This window comes from Ixodes scapularis, unplaced genomic scaffold (assembly GCF_016920785.2).
Source record: "Ixodes scapularis isolate PalLabHiFi unplaced genomic scaffold, ASM1692078v2 PGA_scaffold5__190_contigs__length_132052651, whole genome shotgun sequence".
NCBI lineage: Eukaryota > Metazoa > Arthropoda > Arachnida > Ixodida > Ixodidae > Ixodes > Ixodes scapularis.
Window position 1 is genome coordinate 63,033,363 of NW_024609880.1, and position 16,402 is coordinate 63,049,764.

Here is a 16,402-nt window from a genome sequence, read left to right on the forward strand (position 1 = left end):
ACGGTCCCGAAGCGCTTACCAACAGCGCGAATACAAGACTTCCATCAAGCGCGCGCGTCCGCTCCGAGTGTAAGCAGGTATTTACGTGGCTCTTGCTGACACTCGTAGTTCAAACGTATCTTTTTTAACGTCGGCTCGCTCCTGCATCTCCGAGGCCGCGAAAAACGCCATCTACGTCGCTTTGCAAACGACTGACACGGGCCGGCCCTTCTGCCAACAATGACGGGGTGGTGACAAGACTCGCTGCACTTCCCTAGCAGGCATACCGGCGTATGGGACTAGTCCCATGCTGTCGCTGTAGCGCAACATATCTCATTGAATTTCGCTCAGCTGCGATGCGGCGATGAGAGGCGCCGATTCAGGATTCGTCGGTGACATCAGCGCAGTAAAACCTACCGGCGCACCCCAACTCGTTGCCGCTAACACTCCCATTCTCCTACTGCCGAGAGAACTTCCGGTTCCGGAAACGGTCTACGTCACGGCTTCTTTTGCGGTCAGTTGGAGAGAATGAAAAAGTCGATATTTCAATAATTTTTTGTGTAAAAGTTAATAAACCGAGACGAAAACGGATGCCTGTTCGGCATTCAGTGAAAATTGACGGTTTAATGTAAAAGTTATCTGGAAAAAGTAAAAAGGTCATTTCATGGTCCCTTTAAAGAGCTGGATAGTGGTATTTTGCATGTTTTAGTTAAAGTTGATTGAAGACGGACACGACAGCTTTTTTTGTGATGGTATTTATTCCAGATTTTATATATTTGTACACCACGGTTGAACTTTATCAAAGAGCAAACACCCTAAGTTTTTAATCTAGTGAATTTTATATGAAAAAAACAACAAGAGGTCACTCCCTAAAAATATTCCAAAGCAAAAAAAAAAACTAAAAAATGTTTTGCCTTTTTTTTGTAAGTGACGTGATGAAGGAATTGCATACTTGCTATTTTATTACTGTAAAGCTTTCATGGAATTTATTGATACAGGCACAATGTGACGTTTGTTGCAAACCCGTATATTTCAACACAAAAGCGGATGTAAAAGACAGGCTTTTTAACTGCATATCATGTCATCGTATACATCATATTTGGGTTTCACCACAGTGCAGCCATACTCATTGCTAGGGCCGTGGTAGGCAGTTTCGCACTGTCGGTTTATACCTCTAATATCACGCCTACCAATCATCCACACCATGTACACTGAAAAAAAATTGTTATGCAATTAGTGATGGTATCAGGAGACAAATCACGTGCACGCATCACTGAATGAACCCGTTTAAAAATAAAAGAAAAAAGTAAACTATCTCCTCCTCAGTTTTTCAGATGACTCTTCGATCTGTCGGCTTAAGGCTGGCCTAAGAACTTGCGTTTGAGTCTGACCTAGTGCACTGCGACCGGTTGTGATCTCTTACGACGATAGAACACACTGGCCCACTGGCGCCACCTATCAAGTAGTACCGGAACTGCGTAAAACTAGACTATGCGGAATACTCTCCCGCTATTGAAGTCGAAAGTGCGTTAATTAAGTCTCAGGATGTTCGCAAGTTCCAGCGAAGGTAACGCACCTCCTTAACGTAATGCCCCTCGTGGTGGCAGATGTGGGTGTTAAAGCACCACAGCTCTTTCAGCACATCTTGGGAAATCTCGCGCTGCAGGGCTGGAAATTCCAATCCTAGTCCCGTAAATTCCGATATGGACGGCCTTTGCATCGGTGCGCATCTAGGTAATAATCGCTACCACATGATGCACTCTGTGCGATACTAATAGAACGAATATGACGGCTTCGCTCTTCGGCATTTTACGTCAAATGGCGGGCGTCAAAGTTTACCGCTTAGGTCAGTGCCTTAGACGAACACTTTGAACCTCACCAGTGCGTTTTTATAAAAATCTTTTATTTATAAGAGACAAAAAAAAAATGACAGAGGTTCGTACATGTTTGACGAAGACTGCAGGGATTACCGAACGTGTCCCGCACAAACCACAACTTCCTTATTTCTTCCCCTCTAAAGATATTATTGTTATTTTCACATTTTTATTTTTTTCCCCGTTCAGCTTAGCGGAGAAGCATGATTATTTTATTGGTCATGTGACGTCGATTTCCCCAGCTAAATTTAGCGGGGAAGCTGGTGTTTAGGTTACGTTGGCGTCGTCGCGACGTCGAAATTTCCTTGCTAAACGTAGCAGGGAAACTGGATTTTGAAATCCTTCCAGCGCGTCACTCGTTTATGACGATTATCTCATAGAAAACGACCTATTCTGTATAAAAATGGCAATTGGGAGTGTTCGCGTTAACAGTGCCGCGTTTTGTACTTTAAAAGCCCCCGGTCGACGATTCTATACTCCACCGTGTCAGCTCTTCCCTCTAAAGTAAATCACAAGTCGCTACATTCAAAGGCAGATTAATTAACTTCTGTCTTAACACGGACACAACCGCCTGGAAACTGACAAAGAAAGCTTTAGTTCGCGTGCTGGGGACACCTGTAAACAAATCACACAATCATCGGTGGAAAAAAAAAAAAAAACTAATGTCTAGAGGTGTCGACACTATCGGCAGGAAAGCCTCAGTGTTCTTAGTCTTAAAGTAAATCCATTTTTTGTTATCCGTTGCCGACAGCAAGTTATAGACTTTTCTTTTCAAGAGTTCGGCGTATAACGCAGGTCCTCGTGCAGCGGCGAAAGCTCGAGGTGGGGTTGGCGTCCGGAAGGGGAATCGCGGTATTTCTCCTTTCTCCTCCGTGACTCATTAGTTTCAGTCCCGGAGAGGCAAGAGAGGGGTAGCGCAGCTGATCATCCAGATAACAATCGCACTTCGAACTTCCTCCGCTTGGTGTCGTCTTTGTGTGAAGAAGGCCCGGTACAGCGTTTGAAAGTGCGATTACGCGCGACCCACCGTTCATGAGTACAGTTTATTTCACACTAAAAGAGTGTTTGAATCCTGTCTTGAATGTTAATCATACAGGAACACGTAAGAGCTGTATAGTACTTATTTAAATCACGGTGCATTTTGCCTTTTGTTTTCGTTTACAAAATCTTCGACAATGTTGTTGAATCGTGAACCTTCAATCGTCTCAGTGATGTAATATCCCCATCGCTGTCTTTAACGGGAGGCCATGAGCGCGCATTGTTTCCCCAAAGGCCGCTAGGTAATGCAGTGATGGTGCAGGCGAGCTGGTGAATACACGCTTGCAAGCAGAGTGTCGAACCGAAATTTGTTTCGGTTCGGTTCCGGTTCAGTTTTAAGATGGCTGCGAAGATTTCGGTTCGGTTCAATTCCGGTTTGGCTAAAAATAGCGGTTTTGTTCCGGTTTTTGGTTCGGTTCGGTTCCGGTTCGACACCCTGCTTGCAAGTATACGCCCTCAGGGCGCCGATTACGGCGCCTGTATGTCTGATTTCTCTCTTGTGTCCGTTGTTTTTTGCGCCTTGCACCATGATTTCTAATCAGATTAAGACGCGCCCGAGCGCGCCCCAGTGGGCAAGATGGCGGCGTCCTGAGGCCGTACTTGCAAACGTGTATGGGATTACCATTCTATTAGAACACCGGAGACCATGGGTGGATATATGATACACTGGGTGAAGTGTCTTCAACCAGTTTCAGGTGTCCTAACGAAATGCTGGACGAAATGCTAGAATGTTGAGTAAATAATGGTGTATGCTGAATAAGTGATATTTCGCTGTTGCATTTTTTTACAAAAAAGGCTAAAATCACTTAAGTACTATCGATATACTTAGGGACGTCCCACACCTCGCCCAGCTACTCCTTTTTTCCGCTTAACAACAAAAAAAAACACCAATACAGGGTTTGCGTTTTCTTTTTGACGCGGTATGTATTTTATTAATTGTAAAGTAGCTTACTGAAGCTTCTTGTTACATATAACGCACAGTTTAAATAAACTTACGGTAAAATAATATTTTTTATAGTACACACTAATAGTTCATTCTTTGGTGAATTTATAGTACAGATTTGATACGGGTCAAGTATGCCCAAATACTTGTACTACAGTGAAACCCGTTTAGAACGAACCTACGTACAGCGATATATTGTCGATATGGAACTCACGAAAAATGGAAATAAAAATGCATGTAAAAAGTATCCTTTATATCGAACAACATATTGGCTATATCGAACATCCCCCCCCCCCCCCCCCCCGGGAAAGCTTCCAAAAACGCGCAATTGTTTCTAGCTTATCCCTCCCCCCCCCCCCCCCCAAAAAAAAAAAAAAAAAGACAAGAAACATGAAAGAAAGAAAATTCCAAAAGCTCAAGTTACGAACAAAACAGCCACGCAGAGACAAAAACTGCAGGCACGCACGGACAAATAAAAAAAAAAATTCATCCAAAGGGGTTGCTTACGAAGAAAAGCGATTCCGAAGGGGAGTTAAGCTAAAAGAACAAACTTTGCACGCATGCTAAAAAAGAAAACCTTTCCAGCGCATTGGTACAAGGCGGAAGCGAAGAGATGAGATAGAAAGAGAAGGCCCTCGCCTTACAACGAACGCATCGAAAAAGCTCGTTGTAAATGACTTTTTCTATAGCGAAATATTTGCTATATCGAACTGATCGTAGCATTTCCTGGTGTTTGTTATAAACGGGTTTGACTGTAGTTTTGTATTTGCAAAGTAATTTCGGTACTGCCCACAAGTACACTTTTTGTACACTTTTTGTTTACTTAGAGTTAACTTTCAGTATGCTGTCCTATTAAATTTATATTTTTAGCGTACACAGTATACTTTTACTGTATTGCTTTTTACCAAGGGCAGTGGCCAACCGGAGAGCCTAAGTTTAAAAGAGGCAGCAAGTCAAGCAATGGAGAGCGGTTGCAATTTAATCACAGACGCCCCCGCGCAGGTTAGTCGCTTGTGCGCATGCGTGCGTTCTCATGTCGAGAAATGGACAGCGGGCGAAAAGGCAAAGATGCTTGTCGATGAACAATGATCTCGTCACCTCCCCGCACCTGGTATTGCACATGCGGCCTATACTCTACAAGATCACGGTCTAGCAGTTTGAAACTTTTAAATCTAGGCACAGTTAGTGGCAGCCCATAAACTAGGGATTCCATACAAACTAGGGCATCGTGTCGAATTATGTAACATTCAATCAAGCTGTCCAACGTCATGCTCGACAATAAGTACCAACAGAACGTCCACATTCTGATCCAAACGTCGAGCAGTCCGTTTTTGATCCTCGTTCAATTCTACGTATTGCATTTAAAATTTATTCCGCACTTTTCGCTCAAGCGAGACAACAAAAAAAAAAAAAAGAAAACCCTCGACTAAAAATATATGTGTGTGAATTGTAAAATAAAACAAATAAAACAATTAACTTATGCAAAAATTAAGAAAAAAATATATGAAAGGGAAAATCATGCTTACCATCATCACTAGGTCTCCTTATGGTGAAACACGTTTCATAGTCAGTGAAAAGCAGCTCATAATCTGTAGATATATAATCTGAAATAAGTTGTTAAAATGAATTAGGTTGGAATAAGGTATTGTGTTTAACAGTATTATGACGAGTTACAGTGTATCCTGTCCTAACCAACCCAGCAAAAAAGTTATCTTTTTGCGCATCAAAAGAGAAGGGCAGACTTGCCTTAATTCGATCGTTTGAGCATTTTTATTGCGTAATAACGATTTGATCTAGAACAGGTTCTTAATGTCCTTTATTTTTATTTCTGTGCCTCTTTTTTTTTTTTTTTTTTTAGAAAGGTATGACCCCTCCCCTTTATAGCGAATATACACGTATTTTCACTTTTCTTTCTATCGCCTGTAGTTTCAATCCCGACCAAGAAAATGCTTTGTCAGTTCGCAAAACAATTGTTTTATGCAGGGTGTTGAAATTTGTTGAAAAAAGAAATGTGTTGATAAAATTCGTGAAAGCTGAACTAATGCGGTTCGTGAAGGTGAGTTATACCGGCAGCCAAGGGATCAGACAATATAGGGGGGTCACGATAAGTCAAATAATTACCTAAAATGTGTTGATTTTTTTTTAAATTTTATTTCTGAGAATAGACATATCGCTTTAATTAGAAACTTGCCGAGCATCATCGACAGCCTCTATATCAGGGGTGGCCAGGCTGACCCGGCCTAAGAGACGCAAACAAAACCACGAAACTTCCGCGAGCCGCGGATGGGGGCCTTATCACACCGGTACCCTTGCTCCTGCAGCACGAGCGCTCTACTGCACTTCTCGTTCGCTCAAAGTCTCTCTATAAATTCCTGATCTTGTGGTTTTCGACGATGCTCGGCATGTTTCTCATTGAAACCATATGTCTATTTTCACTGATTAAAAAGTTAACTACCACATTTTACGTAACTAGCCGACTGATCGTTACGATTAGCCCCCTATGTTAGAGTTTTAGCAGATTGTACGCTGCAGAGAGCGGGCTCAGCGGTTGCATGCTCAATCCATGCTTCAAAGTGATGGCACGAGCTTCCCGCCAGCAAAGCTTAGCTCAGATCGGTCTACTAAACAAACTTACCCGTACAAATCGCATTAGTGTAACTTTTACGGCTTTTTATTTTTTAACAAATCAGTTAAGCTTAAAAAGATAACATCTTGTATAACTAGGTAGCGAATAACGCATACTATTTCATCTTTACAAGGCAGCTTGTAGTTCATAGCATGTGCTTACTTGCATAAGTGTCGTCCTCTCCGATTGAAAACATGTCATCGTATATGAGACTTTCGTCAGATTTCTTCGTAATGATCATGACAGTAAATGCTTCCCTGGAAGTATGCAAAACAAATCTTATATCTGGAACCCTGGTTATAATTACATAACACATCATTTTCCAAGTCGTGTTGGTATCTATGGAGGCGACGTCATAATAATTCGTGACGTACAGCCTCAACGGAAAAAGAGTGGCACAAGTGACCGACGACCGGAACGGCGAATTTGCGACACGCGGCGCTATTGTTCCCGAACGCGCCGATAGCGAGAGTGACAGTCACGTTCCATGTCTCAACGTGGGGGGTGGCCGGCAGAAAGCAGCCCATCCTAAAGCCCGCAATTGGAAAACTATCTTATCCATCATTTGTCGGCCGGATAAACCTAGGGCGCTTTGCTCCCTGCATAAACCTAGCGCACACGCCAACCCGATTACCTTCTTTTTTCATTTTTTGTTTTGCGCGGGCGTTGTGCACGGCGCTATTCTCTTTATTGCAGTTTTCCCCTAAAGCGACACTTTGCTGGACGATAGACTGTCAAAAGTTGTGGGCGTCACAGCCTGTGTTACAGGACAGCAAAGGCAAAGGTAAAGGTAAAGTCCCCGTAATTTTTTTCAGAACGACATAGGATGCCAAGGATTGATGACGCGACAAGGGTTCAGATATTGACCCTTGTGCAAGAAGGTCGGACAAGGAGGAGTATTGCTGCAGAGATCGGGTGCTCACTAGGAGCCGTAACGCGTATTGTGCGTGCTTTTCGCGAAGAGACAAGGATTAGGGACGCGGCTCGAAGTGGGCGCCCAAGAAGGACCACAGAAGAGGAAGACAGATGGATTGTGGCCGCAGCCTGCTGTGATCCTTGTATTACTGCTCAGGAGATACGAGAAGAACTTGGCCTGCAGGTGTCCCTGACTGTCATAAGAGAACGCCTGCGTTCAGTCGGGCTCCGCAGTAGGATAGCTTGCCAGAGGCCTCTCTTGACCCAAAATCACAAGCGCCTTAGGCTGGAGTTTGCCACTAGGCACCTTTCGTGGACTGTCGACGATTGGATGAATGTCGTGTTCACGGACGAATCGACGATTTCTAGCAAGTGGGTCCAGCAGCGCTGTGTTTGGCGGCTGGTTTGCACACGGTAGGTCACGTGGTTTCCTTTCCAGGAGGATAGAAAAAATACACTTCTAATTTTTGATATATCTTTCATTGCACATCAGACACCAAGAACAGAGTGATAGCCATGATTATGGCAGCTACACCATTGGTCATTTCAATGTATTCTATTCTTACATTCTTGGTCATTTTACAAACCTGTAGTTGATAAGTTTACTTTTCAGTTCAATCATACTATGCGAGATTCTTGAAAATAGATATTATCCTGCTGACTAAAAAACAAGGCCTTAATTTTTTATTTGTTGCAGGTATGATCCAAAGAACGCGCAGCAGGTTGCCGGTAGCGGCCGCCGTTCTGTTAATGTGTGGGGTGCAATAACACACCAAGGCTTGGGTCTGCTGATCCGGATAGACGGAGCCCTGACAGCTTCCGTATACGCAGACCTACTAGAAAGGGTCTTCATTCCCTTCATCTTGGATGGCCCATTTATGGATGGGTGCTTTATTTTCCAGCATGACAGGAGCCCCATCAACACATCCAGGTATAATGTCTTGTGACCTATGCAGTCCACACTGAACGAATTATAGAAGATTTTCCATTTCAAATGGAACAGAATAAAAGAGTGGGCGAGAGTTACGGGGGTGCCGTGTTCTCCGCGTGTTTGTAGGGCTCGGCGGACACTAGATAAGAAGATAAACGTCAGAATATGTGTTGACTAATTAACCGAAATGTGTTAACTTTCTATTAATAACTTTATGCGGCATGTCGCAATTGCCATATAAAGCGAGTCATTATTGAAGGCTATTCCAATTGACACGATTCGCGAAAAGGCAATAGGCTTTAAGATATTCATCGTTGTAACTTTGCGTTTTTTCACCTAAAACGCGCGGTTAGAAAAGGGCAAGAGCTAGCGCCGATAATATCGCGTAGACGATTGCCGTAGTCGTTTTGGGCACCTTATCACTATCTCTACAGCATGTCCTTGGTAAATGCGCCTCCGAGATAGTAAGTTTTAGTAATGCGTATACGAGCGAACGCAAGCCCTGTGCGTTTGCGTTAACGTTGCGTGTTCCACACTGCGCGTGTGCGGAGCCCAAACCTCGGCCTTGGATTGGCGCAAGGCGACTTCGCGCATGCGCACTGTGGAACACACAACGCTAACGCAAACGCATAGTGCTTTCGTTTGCTCGTATACGCAATACTAAAACTAACTAATGGCGACGTGGCCGAAACGACTACGTCAATCATCTACGCGACATTATCAGTGCTATTTCTTGCGCTCTTTCAAGCCCTTGGGTTTGAAATCAGGCGAAAAAACGCAAAATTGCAGTTGCAACATGCCCCATAAAATCAACAATTAAAAAGTTAAGACACAAATTTTGGTAAATTAGTGAACATATTGTGACGCTTATCCCCTTATCTAATGTCCGCCGATCCCCACAAACACACGGTGAAAACGGCATCGACGTAACTCTCGCCGCCTTTTTTTAAGTTCTGTTCGAATGGAAATGGAACACCCCGTATATAAAATCTGGGCTCAAAATTGCTCCCCGGATGCCATGCAGTGGAGAGGGCGCGTTAAAATGGAAAATTCATTTGACTAAAGAAAAAGAAGTGAACTGCGGTTGCGGTTTGCGCTTACGGATGCCTTTCTGGGGCTTATGACTGTTGTTACTAAATTGTATTCTTGGCCGTCACTCTTTTTCAATGTTTTCCAAGAGATCCTTAAAGAAGCTGTCATGAATTTTTTTTTTATTTTGCGAAACGATTGCTTTCTTGCGTTCTTTTAGGAAGGTCATACCCCGAGATGCTTACGAAAAATGGCGATAACTTTCGTTAAATGTAACCCCATAACTCATGTTCATAGTGAGTCGTGCAGAAATCTTTCCAAGACAAATTATCAGCTTTGATTAATATATATATATGTATAGTTATTTTGTTTTCTCTCTTCAAGGCTGGTGCGAGAGAAGCTTGAGGAACTGTGCATCCGGGAGCTTCCATGGCCTCCAAAGGGAGCAGATTTTAACATCATAGAAAACGTGTGGGGCGTGATGAAACAGCCACTGGCAAAGAAGAACCTGCATGGAGCGTCACAAGACCTGCTTTGGGAGGCTGTGCGAGAAGAATGGACGAGACTTCAAGGCCTCCCTGATTTCGCGAGCAGCCTCTATACCTCTCTGCATGCGCGCGCACGCAATGTCGTGGAGGCTGGTGGAGCGTTCGCAAGACACTAGTGCAGCTACCTGCCACGTCTTCTATCTCATTGACTGTTGCAAATCCCCTGTATATTTTGTTTTCTCTAGTGCACGTGCAGTGCTAATATTCGGTTCTGATTTTTTTTTTTTTGTAATTAAAGGAAAATTATAGAGTTTATTTTCACTGCAAAAAATAAATGCAGCACAGTTTAAAACACATCTTGGTATTCTGAAAGTTATTTTATGGTGGCTTGCATTTGCATTGCCGCACATAATCTTTGACAGACTGTCGCCCAGCAAAGGGTCGGTTTAGGGGAAAACTATTGATCCCTTTCGAAAGGCTGCCCCGTGTTGGCACCTGTGGAACCCCTGCACAATGGTGGACTGAAATCGCAATGTCGTGGCACCCTTAACGCGCCTGTTGGATTCTAAGGCAAAACACACAAACGCACACGCACGCACGCACAAACAAGCAAAAAGGAGATGAGCACAGTGACGTCGGACGTTCGACGCTATGTGATTGACTTGTCGGCTCCTAGCGTCGGTCGACCTCCGACGTTCACTATCTTATGGAATGACTTGCACGTTCTGCGTTGTCAGTTGTTTTGCCAATGCGCGGTGGCTCTAACATTTTAATAATTGGAAGGTTACTTTTGAAAGGGGTCAATAAAAAAAATACCGCCGATCAGTCGACCACCACGCCCCTGCAAAAAAGAAAAAAGAAAAAAGAAAAGGACTTTGCGTGCGCAACTACTTTGGTGCATTGCTCGGCCGACAAATGAGGGATAAGATAGCTTTCCAAATGCGGGCTTTAGGATGGGCTGCTTTCTGCCGGCCACCCCCGCGTTGAAACATGGAACGTGACTGTCACTCTCGCTATCGGCGCGCTCGGGAACAAGAGCGCCGCGTGTCGCGATTTCGCCGCTCCGGTCGTCGGTCACTTGTGCCACTCTTTTTCCGTTGAGGCTGTACTTACTGCCATTCTTGAATGAGCAGACTGCTATTCACCTCGCAGCGCTGACTAAACTCAAAGCAACGTTTTCTCTTCATGAGTTTTGTTTTCATCCGTTGCCGAAGGTCGAAAATTGACTAAACAACCTTTCTGAGGTAATCTTCAAATAATTGAACGTTTTGCGATATTTCTTCCTAGCTGAGCGAATGCTCAGGATTTTATATTAACAAGTAGTTTCAAACCCTGACAAGTAGCAGACATTGAACGGCATCTTGCCATAAAGCAGGAAAGAAAACCCTAACGGGTCTAGCTTAATGTTGTAAACCTAGCTTTGACTTCAAAGTACTCAATCATTACTTTGACTGGGAGCGAATAAATGAAGTAAATGTCGGATCAAGGTCAATAAAAGTGGGATTTTTTTCATTACGTTTTGTTTTAGTCGTGCGAAGGTCAATCTATGAAAGGTTTCGTAAGAACTTGTCAAGGGGATCTTTCATAAATGAATCATTCATATTTTAATCTTCATTTATTGATATTCTGCGTCATTATGATTATGTAAAATCCCCAGCAGGAAAATCGAAAATTCATACGAAAATTCATGAACTTTGAAAAGGATGGAATGTGAAATCTGTGTGTCACAAAACGAAAGCACCGCCAGGTTTTAGTTTCTTTCGACCGCTAAAGGTTTGTTCTGAGACCTGATACAAGAAAACGAATACGTACATGTGACCTGTTTGGTTATTTCGGTAACCAACGCTACTCCAGACCTTCAGTTCCTTAACGGGTGTGTTCCACTGGTACTTCTTCCTCGGTATCTCAAATCTTAAGGCTTTCATTTGAACACATTTTGCTTCTCCTCCAAATTCAGCATCATTTTTTTCAGAACGATACAGGAGATAAAACTTCTCGCGTTTAAGCCACAGCTGCAATGAAACAATGAGATTATAGAAGCAAACTTAAAAAAAAATATATATATGATACACTTAAGCGCCGATATTCAAACTTTCAAGGCAGGTTCAGAGATTTAGGAAGAATAGAGCGACTGACCGCGTGGTGCATGGATCTTGCGATCCATGCACTAAGACGCGTTGCGCAGACCTCGCCGTTGCCGTAGCAACCACCTTTTCATGAGCACTCATACGCGGTCGTAACAAAGTCGGTCGTGCTAAAACGCAAATAGCTGAACAAGCCTTCGGTCAGCTCAGCGGGACTGAAAGCTCGTTAACTGAAAAAAACAAATCGGATGATGAGACCCAGAATTTCAATGATTCAAATACATTCTAACGGCTTATGAAACCCGACCTTCAGCAAGGGCTCGTTGCTTTCCGTCGTGCTTCCGATGTGCGCGCACGCTCGAGGCTCACGAGACGCCGAAGCATTATCGAAGGTAGGAAGCCCGCATTGAAGGCGGAATAACTGAAAGACCTCCCTTCCGTTCTCCTCCTGCCACTGACTGTAAAAAGAGCTTTACAGTTACACCGTGGTCATGGCACGGGATGCCGACCGAGCGTAAGTGTTGCAGATGCCGTCTACCGAAGCGCTGGCCAAAAGTGCACAGATCATTCAAGACCGGAGGCTCAGAACTAGGATCATATTCAAGTGCACGATTCTTTTCGCAAAGGCAGATGCCGTTCATCTCTAACATGCGCAAAAAAAAAAGAAAAAAAAAAAAAGAAAAAAGGAGCGGGGGAAGGGGGGGGGGGGGGGGGTGCGGGGGGAAACACACGTAAAAATGTGAAAGTTCATTCAGCATCTGGCCCCTAGCTCTGCGTCATCATTCTGCAATTTTCAAAATGTCGATCGCCGGCGTACGAAGGCAGTTCCTTACCAGTAATTAATGTTTAATTATTTTTCTTTGGGAAAATAACTACTCGTTTGCACGGGAGGGTATTATCTTCGGTGTCATTTAAGAGGGTGCATCCTTTCCTTTCAGCTACGCTTTCATCACGCCGTAGGTTGACAGACGATCGGTTTCCAAAACTAAACGTTGAACGAGAAAATATCTGGCCTTCGCAGAGAGAGAATGGCCGTTGGCTTTTGGACAGCGAACTCTTCAGATTCTACCGGCAGATATATTTACACCTCCTGTCGTCCGATAAAAAAAAAATGAAAGCCGTTTACAACTCTCTCTAACGCCGAATTAGAGAGCAGTGACGTCACTGATGACGTCATCAGTGACGATGCCGATGACGTCACCGGTGACGTCACGCGTCCCATAATGCACCGCGCGGTTACGCCGACGGCGACGCCGCTAAAGCCGAAAACGGGCGCCTAAGAGCTGCGCTCAAAAAATAATGTTGTCATTCAATGTGGGAGGTAAAGTACACTGCTCAGCATCGATGCTTTGTTCAGTCCAATCAAGCCAAGAAAAGAGTTCCTTGAGCCAGACGTTTCGCGCATTTTTTTTTTTTCTTGCCGCCGAAGCCTTTACAAAAAAATGAACTGACTTTCAATTGAAAGTGTAAAGGACTCACTCAATAGACCGCATTCAGTCTCATATGAAACTTAATTGACTATTTCTATTGAGTCGCTATTGATCCGTCCCAGGGTATTGGCCACTGAGTCTTAATTGAATTTTCAGCAATTGCATTTCAATGGAATTTTGGCAATAGTGTTTCAATAGAACTTCTGCTATTGAGTTTTAATAAAAATATTTCAATTGACTTTCAATCGCATTTTTGCAACGTGCTTCAATAGAATTTATTGCAACTGCGTTTAAAAAAAATTGCTCTGGTTGAGAATTTTTTTATAATTCTTTAAAGCATGCAACACGAAGGAAACAAAGCACATAGAGGAAGCGAACACAAACATCGTAACTAAGCAATCACAACCCACTAATCGTACTCCTCTTGACTACCCCATCGCCTTATATACCCTACATAAGAAAGGTATTCATTTGGCCGGTGACCACCTCAGCATCTACTAAGGTTCCCAGTTTGCTATTTCCTTCTTGGAAGTCTCATATATGATAAACAGTGTTTCGAAGTCATTGGACTCTATCCCTTAATAGAAAAACATTGGTACAAGCAATAATCGTTCGGTGCACACGGGTGCAGTAATCCACAAACGACCAAACTCAATTTCATTCCTAATGAGTAAATTCAATTGAATCGATATTGAGTTCTTAATGGCCAAACTCAATTGCATTCCTAACGAGTAAATTCAATACAATCGATATTGACTTTCTTATGATAAAACTCTATGGCATCCCTAATGAGTAAAATCATTAGAATTGATATTAAGTTTCTAATGATCAAACTCAATTGCATTCCTAGTGGATAAAGTCAATAGAATCGATATTGAGTTTCTTATGATCAGTCTCAATGGCATTCCTAATGAGTAAATTCAACAGGATCAAAATCGAGTTTCTAATGATCAAACTCCTTAGACATTGAGTTTATATTGAGTTTCAATTGACTCTATAGGAACACAGTAGAAAGTCAATTGAAACTCATTGATCAATTTTTTAAGGGAGCACTAGATATATGACCCCAAAAGGGCAACAAAAGCTTTAGTCCGTTGACCACTGTCGCAGTCTTCACAGTTAGTTCTGGGTAATTACGCCAGTGGAGAGCACGAGAGGATACAGACGTAGTTCTTGTCGACGCCTTCTCTCAAACGACCTCCACGACGTTTTCCGAGGGATTGCGTTTTCCTGCTCCGCGAACGCGTCCACAGCTGAGGTTGTACTCGATGGGGCCATCTTACCTGGCTGTATAATGCTCGGAAGGCTGAAGCTGTATTCCATTCCAGATCAAGTCCAAGCGCACTCAACGCTAAGATTTACGATCTAATATAAAGCCAATGAACCAAACAGCGCAAAACAAAACAAAGAATCGCCGTGGCGCGATTGTCGTCGCTGTGCGTTTCCTATCACCGCAATTAAACCAATCACGCACACAGAAAAAAAAATAAACAGGATCACAACGCGTGTACTGTGCGAGAGTGGTTTAACGTTGATAGCGAACGCACAAAAGAGAGTTTTAGGGAAACATTCTTGGGCACACCCCCTACGGTATACGATGGACTCTTCGGTACAAACTGCGCATGCGCGAGTCTTCTGCGCATGCGCAGTTCGTACCGGAGGGCCCAGCGTACCGTATCGTATGGGCGAAAACGGTTCCCTACAATTCCCCAAAGGCGATGAGCGCCATGACAACGCAGTTTTGGCACTGCTTGATTGGTTGATTCGTGGCGTTGGAGCTGCGGTGCGGCCTAATGTGAATCGGAGTGAATATGGCTGGCCATGCGTCGACTGCACGGCAGGTTTAGTGCTCGGTCGCCGTCATCATAATTGGAATAATGCAATGTAAATAAAGGTATGAGTTGTAATAAGAACGGTAATTTTGTTATTTTTTCTCAATTCTGTGCCTGCACGTGCTTTGTTTTTGCTATTTTTGTTATGTTTCAACCGAATTCTTGGAACTGTATTTAGACTTCTCTTGTGTATAAAGGCTGGACCGCATGTAAGCGATTTAGCGAGCGACGAGACAAGCGACGGCAACAGCGACGAGAGTCACTGACGAGCGACAAACATCTCTCACTCTAATTCGTCGCGTCGCTTGGTTTTCGTATTTCTAAAAAACGTCGCTCATCGCCGTGGTCGCTTGCTCCCGTCGCTTTCATGCGGCTTGCCTCGTCGCGCGACTGACGGAGCGACAGCGAAGCGCGTTGCCATCGCTGGTCTCGTCGCTTGTCTCGTCGCTCACCAAATCGCATACACGCTGTTTACACTCAATACTCGAAGACGGGTACTCAAGGTATATTTAAAGATAGAAATAAATATATGAATAAAAATAAACTTATCGAACAGATTCCCCGACACCTTGCGTAAACGTTAACCGCTGCCTCGAAGAATCATAGAAATATTCTTTACATCGGTTATGTTCGCCTGTCTTCTGTGATCGGAACCTATAAATGTTTCCTCGGATTTTATCACGCGTTATCTAATTATACAGACTTCAACAAAACAAGGCACTTACTTTCGCTGTATTGTTCTTTGGTTTAGCCATATCAACAGGTTCGTCTTGCCTGGAAAGCAACGAATATGTTTGACCTGTAGGTCCTGCTTCGACATGCGAACCGCAACAGGCGAGAGCAGTCGCAACCACACAAAGCAACGCGATCATCTTTTCTGTGAGGTGTAAGCTCGAACAATGTCGAAGCGAACAAACAGACTTATATCTATAACAAAAAATACAAAGATACACATAAATGTCATTTATAATGTCAAAGCTCAGATGATCCCTTAAAGGTTATACGTCCCGTATAAGCTGTTGCGTGTAATTACGAAAAAGAATAACGTTGTCGTGGCTGTTGTGCGCGCGCTAAAGGAACGTAAGAAAAACTCTTCGGCGAAAGGCCAACAGTCGTACACGCGGACTTGTTGTTTCCTGCTCTCCATGGCGTAAGCTACGTGTGAAAGTAACTAAAGAAATGCAGGGCGGAAGTAAATAATAAGAATAAAGAGAAAACAATCGTATCAGGAAA

The 16,402-nt window shown here is 43.5% G+C and overlaps 1 protein-coding gene across 1 annotated transcript; it reads right to left on the reverse strand.

Moving 5' to 3' along the window:
• Positions 1 to 956: 956 nt before the first annotated feature.
• Positions 957 to 16,041, reverse strand: LOC120840908. The gene is made up of 5 exons (XM_040211681.1): positions 15,895 to 16,041; positions 11,636 to 11,835; positions 6,623 to 6,717; positions 5,361 to 5,438; positions 957 to 1,190 (listed from the first exon to the last, which is right to left on the reverse strand). Exons 1-5 carry the CDS (start codon positions 16,039 to 16,041, stop codon positions 1,045 to 1,047), a joined length of 666 nt encoding a protein of 221 aa, XP_040067615.1. The 3' UTR covers positions 957 to 1,044.
• Positions 16,042 to 16,402: the final 361 nt, after the last annotated feature.